This window comes from Schistocerca nitens, chromosome 2 (genome assembly GCF_023898315.1).
Source record: "Schistocerca nitens isolate TAMUIC-IGC-003100 chromosome 2, iqSchNite1.1, whole genome shotgun sequence".
Taxonomy (NCBI): Eukaryota; Metazoa; Arthropoda; class Insecta; order Orthoptera; family Acrididae; genus Schistocerca; species Schistocerca nitens.
This window is the reverse complement of record NC_064615.1, coordinates 879316270-879341486: the sequence shown is the minus strand read 5'-3', so window position 1 is coordinate 879341486 and position 25217 is coordinate 879316270. Positions and strand designations below refer to the sequence as shown.

General features: G+C 42.5%; 2 protein-coding genes across 3 annotated transcripts in view; one reads left to right on the top strand and one right to left on the bottom strand.

Moving 5' to 3' along the window:
• The window catches only part of LOC126237173 (uncharacterized), a 753602-nt gene that overhangs the window by 157297 nt on the left and 571088 nt on the right, over positions 1-25217 (top strand). The gene's annotated exons all lie outside the window — the stretch shown is intronic.
• Positions 1-25217, bottom strand: part of LOC126235410 (uncharacterized) — a 334748-nt gene that overhangs the window by 190869 nt on the left and 118662 nt on the right. The window contains exon 8 of the mRNA XM_049944132.1: positions 1805-2015. Within this exon, the coding sequence (XP_049800089.1) occupies positions 1805-2015 (211 nt within the window). The remainder of the gene's footprint in view (positions 1-1804; positions 2016-25217) is intronic.

Below are 25217 nucleotides of genomic sequence, written 5' to 3'. Positions count from 1 at the left end.
ATCCGATGAGACCGATGACCTCGCTGTGTGGTGTCCCTCCCAAAACAACCCAACCCAACTGTTAAACTCCACACTGACTTCCCTTTTTCCTTCTTGGTCACTGGAGGGCGGGAGGCTGTGAGGCGATCCGGTCTTGCATACTACGCTGCCGGTGTCGGTTTCCGCATCACGCTGGACACAGCACTTTTTGAGCGTCGTACGTGAAACAGCTTGTATTCAGGGTGTTACAAAAAGGTACGGCCAAACTTTCAGGAAACATTCCTCACACACAAATAAAGAAAAGATGTTATGTCGACATGTGTCCGGAAACGCTTACTTTCCATGTTAGACCTCGTTTTATTACTCCTCTTGAAATCACATTAATCATTGAATGGAAACACACAGCAACAGAACGTACCAGCGTGACTTCAAACACTTTGTTACAGGAAATGTTCAAAATGTCCTTCGTTAGCGAGGATACATGCATCCACCTTCCGTCGCATGGAATCCCTGATGCGTTGATGCAGCCCTGGAGAATGGCGTATTGCATCATAGCCGACAACAATGCGAGCACGAAGAGTCTCTACATTTGGTGCCGGGGTTGCGTAGACAAGAGCTTTCAAATGCCCCCATAAATGAAGGTCAGGAGAGCGTGGAGGCCATGGAATTGGTCCGCCTCTACCAATCCATCGGTCAACGATTCTGTTGTTGAGAAGCGTACGAACACTTCGACTGAAATGTGCAGGAGCTCCATCGTGCATGAACCACATGTTGTGTCGTACTTGTAAAGGCACATGTTCCAGCAGCACAGGTACAGTATCCCGTATGAAATTATGATAACGTGCTCCATTGAGCGTAGGTGGAAGAACATGGGGCCCAATCAAGACATCACTAACAATGCCTGCCCAAACGTTCGCAGAAAATCTGAGTTGATGACGTGATTGCTCAATTGCGTGCGGATTCTCGTCCGCCCACACATGTTGATTGTGAAAATTTACAATTTGATCACGTTGGAATGAAGCGTCATCCGTAAAGAGAACATTTGCACTGAAATGAGGATTGACACATTGTTGGATGAACCATTCGCAGAAGTGTACCCGTGGAGGCCAATCAGCTGCTGATAGTGCCTACACACGCTGTACATGGTACGGAAACAACTGGTTCTCCCGTAGCACTCTCCATACAGTGACGTGGTCAACGTTACCTTGTACAGCAGCAACTTCTCTGACGCTGACATTAGGGTTATCGTCAACTGCACGAAGAATTGCGTCGTCCATTGCAGGTGTCCTCGTCGTTCTAGGTCCTCCCCAGTCGCGAGTCATAGGCTAGAATGTTCCGATCTCCCTAAGACGCCGATCAATTGCTTCGAACGTCTTCCTGTCGGGACACCTTCGTTCTGGAAATCTGTCTCGATATAAACGTACCGCGCCACGGCTATTGCCCCGTGCTAATCCATACATCGAATGGGCATCTGCCAACTCCGCATTTGTAAACATTTCACTGACTGCAAAACCACGTTCGTGATGAACACTAACCTGTTGCTGCTAGTACTGTAGAGCAATGAGTCTCATGTTAACACAAGCACCGAAGTCAACATTACCTTCCTTCAATTGGGCCAACTGGCGGTGAATCGAGGAAGTACAGTACATACTGACGAAACTAAAATGAGCTCTAACTTGGAAATTAAGCGTTTCCGGACACATGTCCACATAACATCTTTTCTTTATTTGTGTGTGAGGAATGTTTCCTGAAAGTTTGGCCGTACCTTTTTGTAACACCCAGTATAAGGGTGCAGCAGCGCAGGTGGCGCGGTGTGGCTGGGTACCTCGCCTTCGGCGGCGCAGCAGCTGGTGGTCGAGGAGCGCGCCGTCAGGCCGCACCAGGTCGAGCAGCGTGCGGTGCAGGTCGAACGGCGTGCTGAGGCGGCGCGAGTTGCGGCGCAGGTTGCGCGCGGCGGCGCGGTAGCGCTGGGAGAACCAGGGGGGCAGCGCCACGGCCAGCAGCGGCAGCCGCTCCTCCAGCTGGCCCTGCCGCGTCTGCAACAGCACAGTAGGGTGGGGCGGGGCGACACTCACACGAGCCAAGCAAGACGGCGTCACTTGTTTCTAAATATCAACACAGACGGTGCTCGAGTCTTAGACAAAAGCGGGACGACAGTTGGTTACTTTCCTGAGAGAAGTCATTTCCCCTGTGTAAGCTGCTTTTATTTTTGAAATAATCACTCTATTTCGTGATTCACTTACACTACTGGCCATTAAAATTGCTACACCACGAAGATGCGTGCTACAGACGCGAAATTTAACCGACAGGAAGAAGATGCTGTGATATGCAAATGATTAGCTTTTAAGTGCATTCACACAAGGTTGGCACCGGTGGCGACACCTGCAACGTGCTGACATGAGGAATGTTTCCAACCGATTTCTCATACAGAAACAGCAGTTGACCGGCGTTGCCTGGTGAAACGTTGTTGTGATGCCTCCTGTAAGGAGGAGAAATACGTACCATCACGTTTCCGACTTTGATAAAGGTCGGATTGTAGCATATCGCGATTGCGGTTTATCGTATCGCGACATTGCTGCTCGCGTTGGTCGAGATCCAATGACTCTCAGCAGAATATGGAATCGGTGGGTTCAGGAGGGTAATACGGAACGCCGTGCTGGATCCCGACGGCCTCGTATCACTAGCAGGCGAGATGACAGGCCTCGTATCCGCGTGGATGTAACGTGCAGCCACGTCTCGATCCCTGAGTCAACAGATGGGGACGTTTGCAAGACAACAACCATCTGCACGAGCAGTTCGACGACGTTTGCAGCAGCATGGACTATCAGCTCAGAGACCGTGGCTGCGGTTACCCTTGACGCTGCATCACAGACAGGAGAGCCTGCGATGGTGTACTCAGCGACGAACCTGGGTGCACGAATGGCAAAACGTCATTTTTTCGGATGGATCCAGGTTCTGTTTACAGCATCATGATGGTGGCATCCGTGTTTGGCGACATCGCGGTGAACGCACATTGGAAGCGTGTATTCGTCATCGCCATACTGGCCTATCCCTCACCGTGATGGTATGGGGTGACATGGCTTGCACGTCTCGGACACTTCTTGTTCGCATTGACGGCACTTTGAACAGTGGACGTTACATTTCAGACGTGTTACGACCCGTGCTCTACTCTTCATTCGATCCCTATGAAACCCTACATTTCAGCAGCATAACGCACGACAGCTTGTTTCAGGTCCTGTACGGGCCTTTCTGGATACAGAAAATGTTCGACTGCTGCTCTGGTCAGCACATTCTCCAGATCTCCCACTAATTGAAAGCGTCTGGTCAACTGTGGCCGAGCAACTGGCTCGTCACAATACTACTCTTGATGGACTGTGGTATCTTGTTGAAGCTGCATGGCAGCTGTACCTGTACACGCCATCCAAGCTCTGTTTGACTCAATGCCTAGGCGTATTAAGGCCGTTATTACGGCCAGAGGTGGTTGCTCTGGGTACTGATTTCTCAGGATCTATGCACCCAAACTGCATGAAAATGTAATCAGATGTCAGTTCTAGTACAATATATTTGTCCAATGAATACCCGTTTATCATCTGCATTTCTTCTTGGTGTAGCAATTTTAATGGCCAGTGGTGTAATTCGCTAATTTCGTCCCCCTCTGGAATTTTCAAAATACGTCTGTTAGTCTCTACCGCACTGGGATGCCGTGGCAGCTCTGCTGTAAGGGACCCCACACATAATGTACGAGACGCAATGGTGCTCCCTGCACCTGTCGTCTACCCGAGTGTGCCAGCTCTACGAGCAGAGCTCCTGCGTTCTGCCGCTCACCCCTACACAGCAGTCTTCGAATTACATGTGTGCGCTTTGGATAGTTTTGACACCAAATCTTTAATCAGCTCTTTTATCTGCGAGATTCAGAGCAGACCGGAAATTTGGGACACGTCTCCTCAAGTGTATCCATATTACGAACTGAAAAGTGTAAGGAATCATGAACGTTATAAATGAATCCCAGTTCGAAGAATATGCCCCTCGACCTTACAATCGTATTCAAACTACTTATACAATGAAGAGCCAAAGAAACTGGCATACCTGCCTAATATCGTGTAGGGCCCCCGCGAGCAAGCAGAACTTTCGCAACGCGACGTCGTCATGGACTCGTCTAATGTCTGAAATAGTGCTGGAGAGAAACGACATCATGAATCCTGCAGGGCTGTCCATAAATTCGTAACCGAGCTGGGTGGCGCAGTGGTTAGACACTGGACTCGCATTCGGGAGGACGACGGTTCAACCCCGCGTCCGGCCATCCTGATTTAGGTTTTCCGTGATTTCCCTAAATCACTCCAGGCAAATGCCGGGATGGTTCCTCTGAAAGGGCACGGCCGACTTCCTTCCCAATCCTTCCCTAATCCGATGAGACCGATGACCACGCTGTCTGGTCTCCTTCCCCAAACCAACCAACCAACCATAAATTCGTAAGCTTAGGAGGGGTTGAACACCACGTTGCAAGGCATCCCAGATACCCTCAATACTGTTCATATCTAGGAAGTCTGGTCGTCAGCGGAAGTGTTTAAACTCAGAAGAGTGTTCCTGGAGCCACTCTGCAGCAATTATGGACGTGTGGAGTGTCGCAGTGTCCTGCTGGAATTGTCCACGTCCGTCGGAATGCACAGTGGACATGAATGGATGCAGGTGATCAGACATGATGCTTACATACGTGTCACCTGTCAGAATCGTATCTAGACGTATCAGGGGCCCCAAATCACTCCAACTGCTCACGCCCCACACAATTCAGAGCCTCCACCAGCTTGAACAGTCCCCAGCTGACATGCAGAGTCCATGGATTCATGAGGTTGTTTCCATACTCGTACACGTCCATCCGCTCGACACAACATGTTTCCAGTCAACAGTCCAATATCGCTGTTGACGGGCCCAGGCGAGTCGTAAAGTTTTGTGTCGTGCAGTCATCAAGGGTACACGAGTGGGCCTTCGGCTACGAAAGCCCATATCGATGATATTTCGTTGAATGGTTCGCACGCTGACTCTTGTTGATGGCCCAGCATTGAAATCTGCAGCAATTGGCGGAAGGGTTGCGCTTCTGTCACGTTGAAGATTCTCTTCAGTCATTGTTGGTCCCGGTCTTGCAGGATGTTTTTCCGGCCGCAGCGATGTTGGAGATTTGATGTTTTACCTGATTTCTGATGCTCACGGTACACTCGTGAAATGGACGTACGGGAAAAACCCCACTTCATTGCAACCTCGGAGATGCTGTGCCCGATCGCTCGTGCGTCGACTGTAACACCAAGCTCACGTAAATCTTGATAACCTACCATTGTAGCAGCAGTAACCGATCTAACAACTGCGCCACACACTTGTTCTCTTATATAGGCATTGCCGATTGCAGCACCGTATTCTGCGTGTTTAAATATCCCTGCATTTGAGTACGCATGCCTTTACCCGTTTCTTTGGCGCTTCGGTGCAGTTCCGCACTTTCAGGATGTTGGCTGGTTATGGAACGTGTAACTTATTGCTCACCAATTTTCTAAAAGCCAGTTTCTGATGCTCCACACCAATTACAAGAACTTTACAGCAGAGGCAAAGTACACTGCTATCCGGGATTTGGAAGTTTCAGCAAAACTCTACTTACGTACCGAAAGAGCACAGCTACATTTCCTGCTGCAGCAAGTGACAATAATGGGTCTGGTACATCAGACATGGTAGAATTACTTAAAGAAATAGGATAAGTAAACACATGAAGCAGAGTTCTTACTTTTTGTCTAAAATACTTGTAAGCTGGGTTTCAGTTTATAATACAGTACTTTTCAAATAAAAACTGAAAAATCACTTCTATGTATACCTTCCAGTTACACATCACTGGAAACAACGAATAAGTAGCTACTGATTAGACAGGTCACGAAAGTCTTTTCTTCTGCGAGGTGGCTTTTCTTACCACAGCGTGTTTTCTTTTTCCTCAGTTCGACTCAGGATATCATATATAGGCTAGTATCTCTTTAGCCAACAACCCATTTATTTCAAACGCACACTAATCGTACAGGGATTAATGAGGTACCTTTAGAAAGCTTTTTAACCGACTTCTGACAATTTTGCACCAAAACTTACTATTTGTGGAAAATTTTAACAGAAAAAAGACTTCACTATTATAGGCACAAGGGCATCATGGACGCCCAGCTTCATATGTACATCTTTCGAAGCTAACTTGTTAATCACGGATAAGAGACTCCCTTTAATATTACCTTATTATAAAAACCATTTTATTTATTTCAATGTACCTACTAACTGGATAATTTGTATGTAGTACTGTTATAGGTAATAACCGTGACTACTGCGGTAGTCAGTTATCTCTGCCCGTCGTACAAGTTGACTTTTCTAAACGAATATACTTTACGAAATGACAAACGCATTTGTCTTTTCGACTTTCATTGTGATTTACCTATTACTATTACGTTCTAACATGCTTACTGTAACTGAATGTGTTTGTCGATTTAAAGGTACAGACTAAGTAACCCTACTGCCAATGCCTGATCTCTGCCCGTCTTACAAGCCGAGACAAACAATCCGAATACAAAGCACGTTTTAGGGCACATGGAAATGTATATACAAGGATGTATCATAAATTCATGATTATTATTTGATGTCGTTCGGTCCAGTTTTAAAGATGTTTTCTCTTAATTCCCACAAATATCCTTATCGCAAAGGCTACATACTATTGTTTAAAACTATAAAAGTGTGAAAGTTTTACACGGGTCTACTAATCTCCAATAAGTTGTCAAATAAATATACTGACGTTCTCACTGTAATTTCTTAAATCATTGTAGAATGTGTGAAATAACCCATTTACTTTACAATCAGCAATGAAGGGTTGTACCCCGAACTACTACTTTCTCTGCACTCTGTTCTTATTTTGACGTCGCACACTAAACACGGCTACTATCTCTTGCACGTTCATCTCGATACAGAGAGCAGACTGAAGAAACCCCTCTGATCTCTTTGTTGATGTCTTGTGCCGGCAGGTCAGAGCTGTGCCAGCAGAGATGCCGCGGCGTCCCAGTATGGTAGGACCCTTACCTGCACCACAGTGGAACACTGTAAACGTATAGTAACTTATATTTCACACATCTATGAAGGAAGCAACATCTGCTGGCGCTCTTAATAACGGTTTCGCACGATCATAGTAGTTATGGGGATAACTATCTCAGACGAGAACTATGTATGCAAAAAGAGAAAAATGCAATCCATATATGGGTTTTCTCACTTTGCCAGCGCACAACACATAAAAATACCTTAATGCAACATTTAAAATGGAACAACACATGGGGCAGTCAAAGTCTTAGATACATATGCAAGGACGCCATCCGATGTTGCTTCCTTCACACATATGCGTACATTATAAGATGGTATATGATGGCAACAAAACGACTATTCACGTTGGTGTGTAGAATATATGAGTCTGGCGACATACCATCTGACTTTCGGAAAAGCATCATCCACACAATTCCGAAGACGGCAAGAGCTGACAAGTGCGAGAATTATCGCACAATCAGCTTAACAGCTCATGCATCGAAGCTGCTTACAAGAATAATATACAGAAGAATGGAAAAGAAAATTGAGAATGCGCTAGGTGACGATAAGTTTGGCTTTAGGAAAAGTAAAGGGACGAGAGAGGCAATTTTGGCGTTACGGCTAATAATGGAAGCAAGGCTAAAGAAAAATCAAGACACTTTCATAGGATTTGCCGACCTGGAAAAAGCGTTCGACAATATAAAATGGTGCAAGCTGTTCGAGATTCTGAAAAAAGTTGGGGTAAGCTATAGGAAGAGACGGGTCATATACAATATGTACAACAACCAAGAGGGAATAATAAGATTGGACGATCAAGAACGAAGTGCTCGTATTAAGAAGGGTGTAAGACAAGGCTGTAGCCTTTCGCCCCTACTCTTCAATCTGTACATCGAGGAAGCAATGATGGAAATAAAAGAGGTTCAGGAATGGAATTAAAATACAAGGTGAAAGGATATCAATGATACGATTCGCTGATGACATTGCTATCCTGAGTGAAAGTGAAGAAGAATTAAATGACATGCTGAACGGAATGAAGAGTCTAATGAGTACACAGTATGGTTTGAGAGTAAATCGGAGAAAGACGAAGGTAATGAGAAGTAGTAGAAATGAGAACAGCGAGAAACTTAACATCAGGATTGATGGTCACGAAGTCAATGAAGTTAAGGAATTCTGCTACATAGGCAGTAAAATAACCAATGACGGACGGAGCAATGAGGACATCAAAAGCAGACTCGCTATGGCAAAAAATGCATTTATGGCCAAGAGAAGTCTACTAATATCAAATACCGGCCTTAATTTGAGGAAGAAATTTCTGAGGATGTACGTCTGGAGTACAGCATTGTATGGTAGTGAAACATGGACTGTGGGAAAACCGGAACAGAAGAGAATCGAAGCATTTGAGATGTGGTGCTATAGACGAATGTTGAAAATTAGGTGGACTGATAAGGTAAGGAATGAGGAGGTACTACGCAGAATCGGAGAGGAAAGGAATATGTGGAAAACACTGATAAGGAGAAGGGCAGGATGATAGGACATCTGCTAAGACATGAGGGAATGACTTCCATGGTACTAGAGGGAGCTGTAGAGGGCAAAAACTGTAGAGGAAGACAGAGATTGGAATACGTCAAGCAAATAATTGAGGACGTAGGTTGCAAGTGTTACTATGAGATGAAGAGGTTAGCACAGGAAAGGAATTCGTGGCGGGCCGCATCAAACCAGTCAGTAGACTGATGAAAAAAAATGATTACGGCTTTTTACTGTGCTCCTAGTAACAGAGGTAGCTTGAAAATGCCGAAGGGGGCCAAATTAGCTAAAGCTTAACCATGAAATAAAGTGATAACTTCAAGAATGAAAAAGAAAGAGCCTAGGCAGGAACATGACTTCCCTCAAGAAATTCACGGCAGCTGTAGAACAAAAGACTACGGAGGGGGTAGTTACCTTGGTCAAAAACTTTGCAAATAAAGCAGTATATTGTATGCAACTGACACACCTGAGGTCTTTTGGGTGATTTAGGAGGACTCGTAAATACGTTTTCGACAAGTGCATTTATTTTACACTGTGTGTGTTCTGTGGCTGCCAACCGAAATAAGCCACAGGTTTAAATTCGTACACCATGTCGTTATGGTACTATTTTGCAAGTCCTGAGCTGTGACATGTTTGTTTTTGTGTGCCGAAGGTGTTTATGAATTTAATTTCTTGAAAAGAGCTTCCAGCATAAATGGAAGAGGTTGCAGCATAATTCCAATCGTCCGGTGACTCATCATTCAATATACATTTCTTCGAAGATGGATCGGCATGAATAGTCACGTTTCCTAGCCACCAATGTCCTCGAACATTATGCCTTAAAATATTTGTTATGAGGAGAGAGAAAACGTAAACACAAGACACGCATTAAACGTTCGGATTATGGATAGTGTTGTCCCATACCAAGACCACCTCAGTAGAGTTACTCGTGGTGTTGTCAATAGAATATGAAAGTGCACTGAAGTCTAAGGTGGAATTTACGAAAATGGATATCGAACGTAATCAGTTTACACTGATTAACATCTTGTGTGAGTATTTGTCTGCGTTACATTCTAACAGTTGTACCTCTTAAATAAATAAAAATTGGAGACATGTTATATGGAACGTTTTATTCTATTTATTATTATTTTGTACAAAGTGCGACTTGTCGCTGTTTCGAAAACTTAGTTTTTTAACAGTCGCTCCCCCTGCAGACAATGTCTGCTCTCGGACTCGAAATATTGTAGGGTGTGTTAGTACAGACTAATTAGAATAAAACGTTCCATATAACATATCTCCAATTTTTATTTGTTTACAGAGGTACATCTGTAAGGATGTAACGCAGACAAATACTCACACAAGATGTTAATCAGTGGAAACTGATTAAGTTCAAAGTCCATTTTCGTAAATTCCACCTTCGACTTCAGTGCACTTTCATATTCTATTAACAACACCACGAGTAACTCTACTGAGGTGGTCTTGGTATTGGACAGCACTATCCATAATCCGAACGTTTAATGCGTCTCTTGTGTTTACGTTTTCTTTCTCCCCGCAACAAATATTTTAGCGCATATTGTTCGAGGACCTTGGTGGCTAGGAATCGTGACTATTCATGCCGATCCATCTTCGCGGAAATGTTGGAGTGAATGATGAGTCACCTGACGACTGGAATTACGCTGCAACCTCTTCCGATAATGCTGGAAGCTCTTTTCAAGAAATTCAACACAAAAACACCTTCGGCACCCAAAAACAAACTTGTCACAGCTCAGGACTAGCCAAATACTACAATGACGACATGGTATACTAATTTAAACCTGTGGCTGATTTCGGTTGGCAGTCACAGAACACACACAGTGTAAAATAAAAGAAAATAAATGAAAAAACCTGTGGTGAAACATGTTTGAGTGTGATGTGCTTAGGTTAGTTAGGTTTAAGTAGTTCTAAGTTCTAGGGGACTGATGACCGTAGATGTTAAGTCCCACAGTGCTCAGAGCCATTTGAACCATCCATGTTTGAGTGTTAAAACAAAACAATATTTTGTGTTCTTCCAAAAAGGCGCACCTATCCTTAATTTATTATTATTTTCTGCAAGCATGGAAACTGAGCTCAAAACTGCAATAAAATATAGTCACTGTTTGTTAATACGTGTGGCATGCTTAAACGACACAGAAACGGTACAGCGGAATTGGCGAATACATCACAGTCGCAGTCACAGTTGTAAAATTCAATTATGTGAACACAAGCACGTCTCAGCAACTTGAGCTTAAAAACGAGAATGACAATAGGTAAATAAACCCACAGCAGCTGCAGTGCCAACACATGAAACGGAAACTTATCTCTGTAACCACTTGTATCTTCGTAACCAAAAAACAATTACAAGCAAGTTACAAGGAATGTTGCACTCTAACTTGTCTATACCATTACTAAAGTATTTACTATTCCTCCTTTTCCTGTATACAAACCATAAAAAGAATTATAATAATATCTGTAGATCATGAGCCGAAGTGACAGATGAAAGTCACTTATTACAGCTTCCCATTCAACATGTAATTCATCGTATTATCCGTTTGCTAAAAATGGTTCAAATGGTTCAAATGGCTCTAAGCTCTATGGGACTTAACATCCGAGATCATCAGTCCCCTAGATTTAGAACTATTTAAACTTAACTAACCTAAGGACGTCACACACATCCATGCCCGAGGCAGGATTCGAACCTGTGACCGTAGCAGTCGGGCGGTTCCGGACTGAAGCGCCTAAAACCGCTCGGCCACAGCGGCCGGCCGTTTGCTCTAATTGTAGGTTCTGTCACAATTATTTTGTTTTTATTTATGACTAGTAAGGTGAGGAAACTAAATTAAAAAAAAACTAAATAAAAATAAATAAAATAACTAAATAAAAATGTATTTAAAATAGAGTGATGCTTCTGTTCTATCACCCATCAAAATCATACGCATACAATCGCTGATTGAAGATAAATACAGTGAGTACAGAAGTAGAAGACGCTTATGTAAGAATACCTCGCAACACTTAGACTCACAAAAGTCATACACGAAGTGTGCTTGGTGATTAAATGGCCCTGAGCACTATGCGACTTAACTTCTGAGGTCATCAGTCGCCTAGAACTTAGAACTAATTAAACCTTACTAACCTAAGGACATCACACACATCCATGCCCGAGGCAGGATTCGAACTTGCGACCGTAGCTGTCACGCGGTTGCAGACTGTAGCGCCTACAACCGCACGGCCACTCCGGCCGGCGCTTGGTGATTACAACAAAGTCACTATGCTTTGGTCGCCATGATAACTGTAATCTATATCCCACGGGAACACTAAGGGATACCGACAGAAAATATGTGCCACAATCCGCATCCATATTACGACGGTGTGTAAGACATGGACACTGAAAGTTGATTAGCTGGAAATCAATGTGAAGTGTGCTACTCGCACCCTGAAGAATATTCTACACACGGACTTGACAGAATTACGTTAGTGACGCGTACGTAGTGCTCTGCACATTGCCCAATCATCTGCCTTCTTACGTGCACTCCAGTATATTATGGGATCTTCAAGTAACTACACCTTCATCTACATGTCTAGTCTGCAAATCACTCTTAAGTGTCTGGCAGGGGGCTCATCGTACCACCTTCACTCTAATTCTCTTTCATTCCACAGTCGAACAGCACCTGGAAAAAATGAACACCTATATCTTTCCGTGTGAGCTGTGATTTCCCATGTCTTATTATGATGATTGTTTCTCCCTATGTACGTCGGCGTCAACAAAATATTTTCTCAGTTGGAGGAGAAAAGTTGGTGATTGAAATTTCGTGATCAGATCCCGCTGCAACGAAAGACGCCTTTCTTTTAGTGATCTCTACCCCAAATCCTGTTTCATGCCCGTGACACTCTCTACCCTATTTCTCGGTAATGTGAAACGTCCTGCTCTTCTTTGAACTTTCTCGATGTAATCCGTTAATCCTATCTGGTAAGGATCCCACACCGCGGAGCAATACTCCAAAAGCGGACAGGCAAGCGTAGTGTAGGCAGTCTCTTCAGTAGATGTGTTGCATCTTCTGCCAATAAAATGCAGTCTTTGGTTTGCCTCCCACACAACATTTTCTATGCATTCTTTCCAATTTCAGTTGTTCGTAATTGTAATTCCTAGGTATTTAGTTGAATTTATGGCCTTTAGATTTGGTTGATTTATCGTGTAACCAAGGTTTAACAGATTCCTTTTAGCACTCAAGTTAATGACCTCACAATTTTCATTATTTAGGGTCAATTGTCAATTTTCGCACCAAACAGATATCTTATCTAAATCGTTTTGCAGTTAGTTTCGATCTTCTAATGACTTTACTAGATGATAAACGACAGCATCATCTGAAACAACGTAAGAAGGCTGCCCACATTGTCCCATAAATCTTTTATGTAGATAAGAACAGCAGAGGGTCTATAAGACTACCCTGGGGAACGTCAGAAATCACTTCTGTTTTACTCGATGACTTTCGGTCAGTTATTACGAAATGTAAACCCTCTGACAGGAGATCTCAAATCCCGTCCCATTAGTGAGACGAATTCCATACGCACGCCATTTGATTACAAGCTGCTTGTGAGGTATGGTGTCCATAGCATTCTAGAAATCTAGAAATATGGAATCAATTTGAAATCCCCTGTGATGACACTCAGAATTTCGTGTCGACTATGTGTCAACAGATTGTTCTCTTCGAGGTAATTCATAATGTTTAACACTATATACGATCCAAAATTCTGCTGTATATCGAAGTTAATGATATGGGCCAGTAATTTAGTGGATTACTCCTATTGCCTTTCTTGAATACTGGTGTGACCTGTGCAACTTTCCAGTCTTTGGGTACGGATCTTTCGTAGAACGAGCGGTTGTATATGATTGCTAACTATAGAGTTCTTGCATTTGCATACTCTGCCAGGAACCTCGTATACAACCTGGACGGAAGACTTGCTTTTATTGAGCGATTTAAACTGGTTCACTACTGCGAGGATACTTACTTTTAAGTTACTCATGTTGGCAGCTGTTCTTGATTCGAATTCTGAAATATTTGCTTCGTTTTCTCTGATGAAGGAATTTCGGAAGACTGTGTTTAGTAACTCTGCTTTAGCAGCACTGTCATCGACAGAGTATTCGTGCTATCGCGCCGAGAACGTCAGACTGTGTCTTGCCATTTGCATAATTTACAGACGCCTAGAATCTCTTTGGATTTTCTGCCGGTTTTCGAGACAAAGTTTCGTTGTGGAAACTATTGTAAGCACCTCGTACTGAAGTCCGTGCTAAATTTCCAGCTCCTATAAAAGATCGCCAATGGGTATTTTGCATTCGTTTAAATGTGGCATGGTCTTTTCGTTTTTTCTGCAACAGTGGTCTGACCTGCTTTGTGTACCATGGGAAATCAGCTCCATCTTTTGTTAATTTATTTGGTATAAATCTCCCAATTTCTGTCGATACTATTTCTCTAAATTCAAGCCACACCTGTCTATACTTACTTGTTAATTTGGAAGGAGTGGAGATTGTCTCTTAGGATGGCATCCAATGAATTATTTTTGAATAGATAAATTTTTCGTTTATTTTTGGTCGATTTCAGAATTGCGGTACTCAGTCTCGCTACGACAACCAAGTGCTCACTAAGCCCTGTATCATTTGTAGTTATTTGGATTATTAATCCCATTCGAGTCCATCCATTAAGGAAATTTCATTGAAGTTACTATCGAGATACAGGCGAAAGCTTATTTATTGACGTAAACGCAGATAAATGCACGAATTTGTCAATCGAAGAAACAGACCAGATCGCGCTCACTGTGCCGCCGTCGCACTCCCCTGGGATCAGCGCAGATTTTGCACAGAGCGCCAGCTGCCGCTCGTGACGTCACGGCCGCCCGCTGCCGCTGCGCACGCCTTTGAGAGCTTCCCCTCTCAGGCACCTCAACAGGTTTTCCCCCACGGCGTCGGTTGTTAGCCGCCCCTCTCCGCCGTCCCCCTTCACCGCAAGATTGAAAATTCTGCGGACGGCGGTCGTTCCAGCCGAACTTTACCCTCTGCAGCGACTGACCCGACTCCAACTAAGCCATTCTTCGGAGCAACGGTCAAACTCCCGAACGCACCTATTTCTCTCACTTTGGCTAGCATGAAGTCACCCACTCCGGACCAAAGTACTGGAACTAATGGGATTTCAGGCAATACTTGCGACTTAAAGATTTTGTCGTACTCCATTTCCTCAAAATGGAAATGAGATATTTTCTCAACAAGTCGGTAATGGTTTCATGTGGCGCACAGAATCATCGAGATACACTCCCAGAAAAAATGGTACTCCATTTAAAGGTTTCCAAATTTCTCAAGATAAATTGTTGCAACAGTGCACATGGAGTACGTGAAATGATTACATTTGCAGCTCAGTAGCACAAGAGGTTCTGAGGTACCAGGTATTGACCCATACTAAAATATTTACATTAGTTCCGTGGATAACCTGCACGGGCGGCAATGAAGGTATTGACTCTGGCATCAAGTCGATCGTACAGATGGCGAATACTGTCCTGGATTACGTGATGCCACGTCTGCTCGACCTGTTCAGGTAGTTCCGTACGAGCTGTTGATAAGTCGCACGAATCACTTTTAGGTCCCATCATATCCCATACCTGCTTGATTGGAACCAAGTACGAAGATCGTACTCCGCGGTGGTCTAGCGGTTCTGGCGCTGCAGTCCGGAACCGCGGGACTGCTACGGTTGCAGGTTCGAATCCTGCCTCGGGCATGGGTGTGTGTGATGTCCTTAGGTTAGTTAGGTTTAAGTAGTTCTAAGTTCTAGGGGACTTATGACCTAAGATGTTGAGTCCCATAGTGCTCAGAGCCATTTGAACCATTTTGAAGATCGTACTGACCAGCGAAGTTACTGCACGTCTTGCACAGCACGTCGAGTTCCACAGCCAGTGTGCGGACGAGCATTCCAAAAAATTAATATCCACTTAATGGACAGATTCATTATAATAGTTTTTTTTTTCGCTTCGTAATATAAAACTCAGAAGATTTCTCGAATAGTAAGTTATGCAGTAACGCGTCCTTCACTTTTTTTCCATGAAACAATGTGGAGACTGTCACGAGTATCGTCATGTTTGTAAAATCTTGTTAGGCTTCTTACTGTGCCACCTTCAACGTATCATCTCAGTTTTTCCTCGGTCAGACATTTTGAAAATTAAAATGAAATGAAAATACCCCGAGAATAACGCTCCTGCAACAGTCCGTGAACATTGGTAAGAAGAGCTGAAGTGGACATGGTACGATAACCTTAAAAGTTTTAACTCAGGTGATCGACGTGTATCTGGACTCTCTGAGCCAATAAAAATACTGCAGTCTGTTGCTTCTTAGACTGCTTGTAAGTAGTCGGGAAATATATATATATATATATATATATATATATACAGGGTGTTACAAAAAGGTACGGCCAAACTTTCAGGAAACATTCCTCACACACAAATAAAGAAAAGATGTTACGTGGACATGTGTCCTGAAACGCTTAATTTCCATGTTAGAGCTCATTTTAGTTTCTTCCACCCACGCCCAATGGAGCACGTTATCATGATTTCATACGGGATACTCTACCTGTGCTGCTGGAACATGTGCCTTTACAAGTACGACACAACATGTGGTTCATGCACGATGGAGCTCCTGCACATTTCAGACGAAGTATTCGTACGCTTCTCAACAACAGATTCGGTGACCGATGGATTGATAGAGGCGGACCAATTCAATGGTCTCCACGCTCTCCTGACCTCAACCCTCTTGAATTTCATTTATGGCGGTTTTGAAAGCTCTTGTCTACGCAACCCCGGTACCAAATGTAGAGACTCTTCGTGCTCGTATTGTGGACAGCTGTGATACAATATGCCATTTTCCAGGGCTGCATCAGCGCATCAGGGATTCCATGCGACGGAGGGTGGATGCATGTATCCTTGCTAACGGAGGACATTTTGAACATTTCCTGTAACGAAGTGTTTGAAGTCACGCTGGTACGTTCTGTTGCTGTGTGTTTCCATTCCATGATTAATGTGATTTGAAGAGAAGTAATAAAATGAGCTCTAACATGGAAAGTAAGCGTTTCCGGACACATGTCCACATAACATATTTTCTTTCTTTGTGTGTGAGGATTGTTTCCTGAAAGTTTGGCCGTACCTTTTTGTAACACCCTGTATAATGAGGAGTTTAGCCACGTCAGCCTTAGAGCATCAGCGAGGACAATCTGAAAATGAAATTTATACAGGCAAACTCACACACTAATTGCATGGCTTCACCCCACACACATAACTAACGATCAAAGAGCTAGTTTGCGCCATTAATTATGATACATTGTAAACATTACTGAGGTAGAAAGGTTGGGATGACTTTTCAAAACATACTATCGGGAGCAACGATAGCTACATGAGGTAGGAGATCTATTACAGAGGTTCTCACTATCGCATACATGCTCTTAAATGAAATGTTTCTGTTATGCTATCTCAGAAAATGGAAGACTAATTAGATGATGCGATAATGAGAGAAAAATTTTATGGAATACTGGAAGACTCAGGCCGAATCAGTGCACCTGAAATAGATGCCATTTCATTAAGCTATTAAGAGCCTTGCTAGTGCCAACAATACCTGAACTGTTCCACTAAGCATATACAATATTTGAGTCAGGCGAAACATTCTCAGACTTGAAGATGATTGTAAGATTTACAATATAAAAGAAGAGTGTCTGAAAGTGAGAGCATTACCAAGTTGTCAGTTTAATAAATTATGCTTACAAAACTGTTACACGAATTCTTTATAGAGGAATGGAGTGGCTGGGGCACCCTACCAACAGCGGATCAGGTTGAGTCCCAGAGAACTACAGCGAGACAATACTGACCATACAACTTATCTTAGAAGACAGAAGGAGAAAAGACAATCCTGCATTTATTGCAGTTATAGATTTAGGAAAAGCTTTTGACAATATGCTTTAAAATTCTGAAGTTATTAATAATAAAATGCAAGGAGTGTAAGTTTTTCTAAAACTTTTACAAACACCACCAGACTGCAGTTATAAGATTCAAAAGCTGTAAAAGGAAGGCAGTAATCCAGAAGCGAATGAGACAGCATTGCAGCCTATCCATCATCTTATTCCTCTGTACATAGGCAAGCAACAAAGGAAATACAAGGGCAATTTGAAAAAGGAAATAAGATCACTGAGAAGAAAAACAAAACCATTAAGGTCTGTCAATGACTTTAAAGATTTGTTAGAGATGGGTAAAAGACTTGGTAGCTAAGACGAATGGAATTGACAGTGTCTTGACAAGCTGTTATACAATGAAAAGCAACAAAAGTAAAACAAGGCAATGCAGTGTTTTCGAATTAAATCAGGAGACAGTGAGGTAATTGGATCAGGACATGAGACACTTTAGGTAGCAGAGGAGTTTCGCTATTTTGGCAGCAAAATTATTGATGATGCCAAAAGTAAAGTTGATATACACTCCTGGAAATGGAAAAAAGAACACATTGACACCGGTGTGTCAGACCCACCATACTTGCTCCGGACACTGCGAGAGGGCTGTACAAGCAATGATCACACGCACGGCACAGCGGACACACCAGGAACCGCGGTGTTGGCCGTCGAATGGCGCTAGCTGCGCAGCATTTGTGCACCGCCGCCGTCAGTGTCAGCCAGTTTGCCGTGGCATACGGAGCTCGATCGCAGTCTTTAACACTGGTAGCATGCCGCGACAGCGTGGACGTGAACCGTATGTGCAGTTGACGGACTTTGAGCGAGGGCGTATAGTGGGCATGCGGGAGGCCGGGTGGACGTACCGCCGAATTGCTCAACACGTGGGGCGTGAGGTCTCCACAGTACATCGATGTTGTCGCCAGTGGTCGGCGGAAGGTGCACGTGCCCGTCGACCTGGGACCGGACCGCAGCGACGCACGGATGCACGCCAAGACCGTAGGATCCTACGCAGTGCCGTAGGGGACCGCACCGCCACTTCCCAGCAAATTAGGGACACTGTTGCTCCTGGGGTATCGGCGAGGACCATTCGCAACCGTCTCCATGAAGCTGGGCTACGGTCCCGCACACCGTTAGGCCGTCTTCCGCTCACGCCCCAACATCGTGCAGCCCGCCTCCAGTGGTGTCGCGACAGGCGTGAATGGAGGGACGAATGGAGACGTGTCGTCTTCAGCGATGAGAGTCGCTTCTGCCTTGGTGCCAATGATGGTCGTATGCGTGTTTGGCGCCGTGCAGGTGAGCGCCACAATCAGGACTGCATACGACCGAGGCACACAGGGCCAACACCCGGCATCATGGTGTGGGGAGCGATCTCCTACACTGGCCGTACACCACTGGTGATCGTCGAGGGGACACTGAATAGTGCACGGTACATCCAAACCGTCATCGAACCCATCGTTCTACCATTCCTAGACCGGCAAGGGAACTTGCTGTTCCAACAGGACAATGCACGTCCGCATGTATCCCGTGCCACCCAACGTGCTCTAGAAGGTGTAAGTCAACTACCCTGGCCAGCAAGATCTCCGGATCTGTCCCCCATTGAGCATGTTTGGGACTGGATGAAGCGTCGTCTCACGCGGTCTGCACGTCCAGCACGAACGCTGGTCCAACTGAGGCACCAGGTGGAAATGGCATGGCAAGCCGTTCCACAGGACTACATCCAGCATCTCTACGATCGTCTCCATGGGAGAATAGCAGCCTGCATTGCTGCGAAAGGTGGATATACACTGTACTAGTGCCGGCATTGTGCATGCTCTGTTGCCTGTGTCTATGTGCCTGTGGTTCTGTCAGTGTGATCATGTGATGTATCTGACCCCAGGAATGTGTCAATAAAGTTTCCCCTTCCTGGGACAATGAATTCACGGTGTTCTTATTTCAATTTCCAGGAGTGTACAAATGCATATTGCAACAGCAAGACAAGCTTTCTTACAAAAAGGAAACAGAAATATCACAGAACAAAATAAATTCGAATGGTAGATAGTATTTGTTAGGAGCATAACCTTATTTGGAACTGGAATGTGGGCAAAAACAACAAGCCCAAGGAAAGAGTAAAACCTTTTGAAATGTGGTGCTACAGAAGAACACACATAAGGAGATAGAGAGAATAATTAATGAAGAGGTACTGAAGCGATGTGGGTGGAGGGAGATTGACTGAATGAAGGGATAGGTTCACAGGACTTGTGAGGCACTAAGGAATTGTTAAATACATGGAGGAAAAAAGTAGGAGGGGGAATTTTAGAGGGGTAAAAAAGTCAGCAAGCAAGCTGACAGGCTTATTGGAGCAGAAGCTGTGCAGATGTGGAGAGAACATCGCAGGTTCAGCACTGGAGGCAGTGTCAGCCAAACAATTATTTAAGTTCGTATGTATAACCCATGAGATTGGAAACATACAAACTGTTGCACTTCAGCTACATAGTTCATGATTCTAAGTTACTGAGCAGAATATGTCATACAGATAAATGGGAAAGAAATTTGATGATCTGTCAGATGACAAATAGTTCAGCTTTTGGGAAGGTACAGGCAACAGGGAAGCAGTTCCAACACTGTGACCGGTAATGGATGCAAAGCTTAAGAAAATTTAAGACACTTAAAGGATTTGTCCGTTTAGAAAAAGTTTTCAACAATTGAAAATCGTACAAAATATTCGAAACTCTCAAAAAAAAGTGCAAGCTACAGGGAAAGATGTAATACGTGGAAGTACCACAAGTCACTATAAGAATGAAAAGCCAAGAATGAATTGCTCAGGTTGAAATTGGTGCAAGGCAGGGATGCAATCTTTCTCCCTTACTGTTAAGTCTTTACACCAAAGACGACATGTTTGAAATAAAATAGAATTTTGGGATTGGATTAAAATTCAGGGTGAAAGGATGTCAAATACAATTTGCTGATGTCTGTGCTATCAGTAAAATTTAGGAAGATTTACAGGATCTGTTGAATGGAATAGCAATCCAATGAGCACAAAATTTGGACTCAGAATACCTCAAGGAACAACAAAAGGGATGAGGAGTAGTAGAATTGAGATTAGCGAGAAACTTAACATCAGAATATGTGATTACGAAGTAGATGAAGTCAAGGAACTCTGCTATGAAGCCAGCAAAATAACACTTGATGGATGAAGCAAGATGGATATAAAAAGAAGAAAAGCACAATTTAAGTGGGCATTCCTGGCCAAAAAAGTTCTACTAGTATCAAAATGGTTCAAATGGTTCTGAGTACTATGGGATTTAACATCTGTGGTCATCAGTCCCCTAGAACTTAGAACTACTTAAACCTAACTAACCTAAGGACATGACACACATCCATGCCTGAGGCAGGATTCGAACCTGCGACTGTAGCAGTCGCGCGGTTCCGGACTGCGCGGGTATCAAACATAGGCCTCAGTTTGAGAAAGAAATTTCTGAGAATGGACACCTGGATCACAGCATAGTACTAAAGTGAGTCATAGATGGTGAGAAAACAAGATAGAGGAGTATCAAAGTGTCGAAGATGTGATGCTGAACAAATGTAGATAGTTTTACTTGTTAGTTAGTTTCATGTACCATGAATCATGATCAATGATGTGGAATGAGTCATTTTACATTGTCATTGCAAATTAATTCACAAGTACTGTTGCATGCTGAAATATAAAAGGCTTCCTGGTTTTTGTTTATTATTATTATTCTTCTTCTTTCCTTTCTCAGACGTTATGTCTGGTTAAAAATGGAAAGTGATGCGGACCTTGATCAAGCATGACTTCGTTTTAACTGTACGGTATATGTTACATTGCATTTAGGAACTTTCGGGTAATGGAACATGTATCAATAATTACAGATTTCTGTAGTTGTATTTATACGTTTGGATGTAGCTGTATTGCGCTGATGTACTGGTGGATATAGTGTGGTATGACTCCCTGCAGTTGATAGTATAATTGGTATAATGTCGACTTTATCCTGATGCCACATGTCTTTGACTTCCTCAGCCAGTTGGATGTATTTTTCAATTTTTTCTCCTGTTTTCTTCTGTATATTTGTTGTATTGGGTATGGATATTTCGATTAGTTGTGTTAATTTCTTCTTTTTATTGGTGAGTATGATGTCAGGTTTGTTATATGGTGTTGTTTTATCTGTTATAATGGTTCTGTTCCAGTATAATTTGTATTCATCATTCTCCAGTACATTTTGTGGGGCATACTTGTATGTGGGAACATGTTGTTTTATTAGTTTATGTTGTATGGAAAGTTGTTGATGTATTATTTTTGCTACATTGTCATGTCTTCTGGGGTATTCTGTATTTGCTAGTATTGTACACCTGCTTGTGATGTGATCTACTGTTGCTATTTGTTGTTTGCAAAGTCTGCATTTATCTGTTGTGGTATTGGGCTCTTTAATAATATGCTTGCTGTAATATCTGGTGTTTATTGTTTGATCCTGTACTGCAATCATGAATCCTTCCGTTTCACTGTATATATTGCCTTTTCTTAGCCACGTGTTGTATGCATCTTGATCGATGTGTGGCTGTGTTAGATGATACGGGTGCTTGCCATGTAGTGTTTTCTTTTTCCAATTTACTTTTTTCGTATCTGTTGATGTTATGTGATCTAAGGGATTATAGAAGTGGTTATGAAATTGCAATGGTGTAGCCGATGTATTTATATGAGTGATTGCTTTGTGTATTTTGCTAGTTTCTGCTCGTTCTATAAAGAATTTTCTTAAATTGTCTACCTGTCCATAATGTAGGTTTTTTTATGTCGATAAATCCCCTTCCTCCTTCCTTTCTGCTTAATGTGAATCTTTCTGTTGCTGAACGTATGTGATGTATTCTATATTTGTGGCATTGTGATCGTGTAAGTGTATTGAGTGCTTCTAGGTCTGTGTTACTCCATTTCACTATTCCAAATGAGTAGGTCAATATTGGTATAGCATAGGTATTTATAGCTTTTGTCTTGTTTCTTGCTGTCAATTCTGTTTTCAGTATTTTTGTTAGTCATTGTCTATATTTTTCTTTTAGTTCTTCTTTAATATTTGTATTATCTATTCCTATTTTTTGTCTGTATCCTAGATATTTATTTATAGGCATCTGTTTTTTCCATTGCTCCTATTGAGCCGCTGTGGTTATCCAATATGTAATCTTCTTGTTTAGTGTGTTTTCCCTTGACTATGCTATTTTTCTTACATTTGTCTGTTCCAAAAGCCATATTTATATCATTGCTGAATACTTCTGTTATCTTTAGTAATTGGTTAAGTTGTTGATTTGTTGCTGCCAGTAGTTTTAGATCATCCATGTATAGCAAATGTGTGATTTTGTGTTTGTATGTTCCAGTAATATTGTATCCATAATTTGTATTATTTAGCATGTTGGATAATGGGTTCAGAGCAAGGCAGAACCAGAAAGGACTTAATGAGTCTCCTTGGTATATTCCATGCTTAATCTGTGTTGGCTGTGATGTGATATTATTTGAATTTGTTTCGATATTAAGTGTGGTTTTCCAGTTTTTTATTACTATGTTTAGGAACTGTATCAATTTAGGGTCTACTCTGTATATTTCCAATATTTGTAGTAACCATGAGTGGGGTACACTATCAAAAGCTTTTTGGTAATCAATGTATGCGTAGTGTAGCGACCTTTGTTTAGTTTTAGCTTGATATGTCACCTCTGCATCTATTATCAGTTGCTCTTTACATCCTCGCGCTCCTTTGCAACAGCCTTTGTTCTTCATTTATAATTTTGTTCTGTGTTGTATGTGTCATTAATTTCTGTGTAATGACTGAAGTTAATATTTGTATATTGTTGGTAGGCATGTTATGGGGCGACATTTCGCTGGGTTTGCTGTGTCTGCTTGATCTTAAGGTTTCAGTGTACGGGTCTGCAATGTAACTGTTAAATAATTTAGTTAGATGTGAATGTGTTGAGGTGAACTTCTTTAGCCAGAAATTTGCTATTTTATCTTTTCCAGGGACTTTCCAATTGAGCATAGAATTAATTGCTCGAGTGACTTCATGTTGCAAGATTATCACTTCGGGCATTTGTGGTATCATCTTGTATGTGTCTGTTTCTGCTTGTATCCACCGTGCATGCCTGTTATGTTGTACCGGATTTGACCATATGTTGCTCCAGAAGTGTTCCATGTCTGTTATGTTTGGTGGATTGTCTATTTTAATGTGTGTGTTATCTATTGTCTGATAAAATAGGCAGTTTTGTTTCCTTCTATTTTCACTTTTTTTGTATCTTCTAAGTCGTTTGGCCAATGATTGTAATTTCTGCTTCTTTTCATCTAATTGCTCTATCGCTCTTTGTTGTGAGATTTTACCTAACCATTTTCGTTTTTTGTCTGATATTTCATTTCTTATAAATTGTGTTAGCTGTCCGATGTCTTTTCTCAGTTTTTCTATTCTGATCTGTAGCCTGTGTTTCCATGCTGGTTTTGCTGTGTGTTGGTTTGTTCTGATCTCTGCCTAGTGTGTTTATTTAGTGTAGTGAGTGCTCCTATATAAACCAGTAGTTGTAACTCTTCCATAGTTGTATTTTCATTTATTTTGTTGTGTATGACTGTGTTGATAGTAGTTATTGTTGTTTCGACTTGTGGGATATTTGGTGGTCTATGCAAGAATGGTCTAATGTCTGTATTTGTGTCTTTGTATTCTATATATGTTAGCTAAAATTTTTCTTCTATATCTAACATGTGTGTCACTTCATGTTCTATTTGTGCTTGTTCTGGTGGCCGTCTTAAGATTTCGTTTTCCTCTGATTGTTTAATTGATGCGTGTTGTTCTTTGTTTGTTTGCTCTGGGATGTTTGAGTCCATTACTCTGTTTTCTTCTTCTTCTGTTTGCACATTATTTTGTTCCAGTATTTGTTGTACTTGTTGTTTGATGTTTTCTAATTGTGACTGGGGTATCCTGTTGTTTCTGATTATTACACGGATCTGATCAGCTAGCCGTTGTTCTGTTAAAAATTTTAATTCTGGGTATCTGGTAATAAATGTTGTGCATACTTGTGATCTGTATCCAGTTGTGTTGGTTCCTAAGTTTGTTGCATGGTAATAACAGAACATGAGGTGTCGGTTAAATTCATCAGACCATCTCATCCTCTGTTTTCCTTCTAGGGTGGTTGCAGGAAGCATATCCTGCAAAACACCTCTATTTGGATGTAAATCATTTTCCGTGTGGCTAGCAGTGTCGTTACCATTGTGGACGGGCATAGGGTTCAAGCGTCGTCCCTGACCATGAAAGCGCTTGTCCGAGGCTTCATTAGTTCTGTCCTGAACCAACTAATCACACTAAAAGGGGGGTTAGCCCTATTAGTGGTTTGTTCTTTTCGTCGCCGTTTACGACTGGCAGAACATACTGGAGGCCTATTCTTCTTCTTATTATTATTATTGTTATTATACAAGTGTGAGTTAGTTATTTCTAGCCACAATATTTTGCGCATTACAATAACAAATTCTTCTATGGAGTAGGAGGATTGTCAAGGGGACACTATTTCAGTTTGTTTTCAAATTTTACATTGGTGTCTTTTATAATTTTATATCATTGGGTAAATTAGCAAACATTTTAGTTGCAACAGTGTGCACCCCTTTTGCGATAAAGAGAACCTTAATGTGAAGTAAGGAACGTCAGTTTTCCTTTTGGTACTGTAATTATGTGCCTC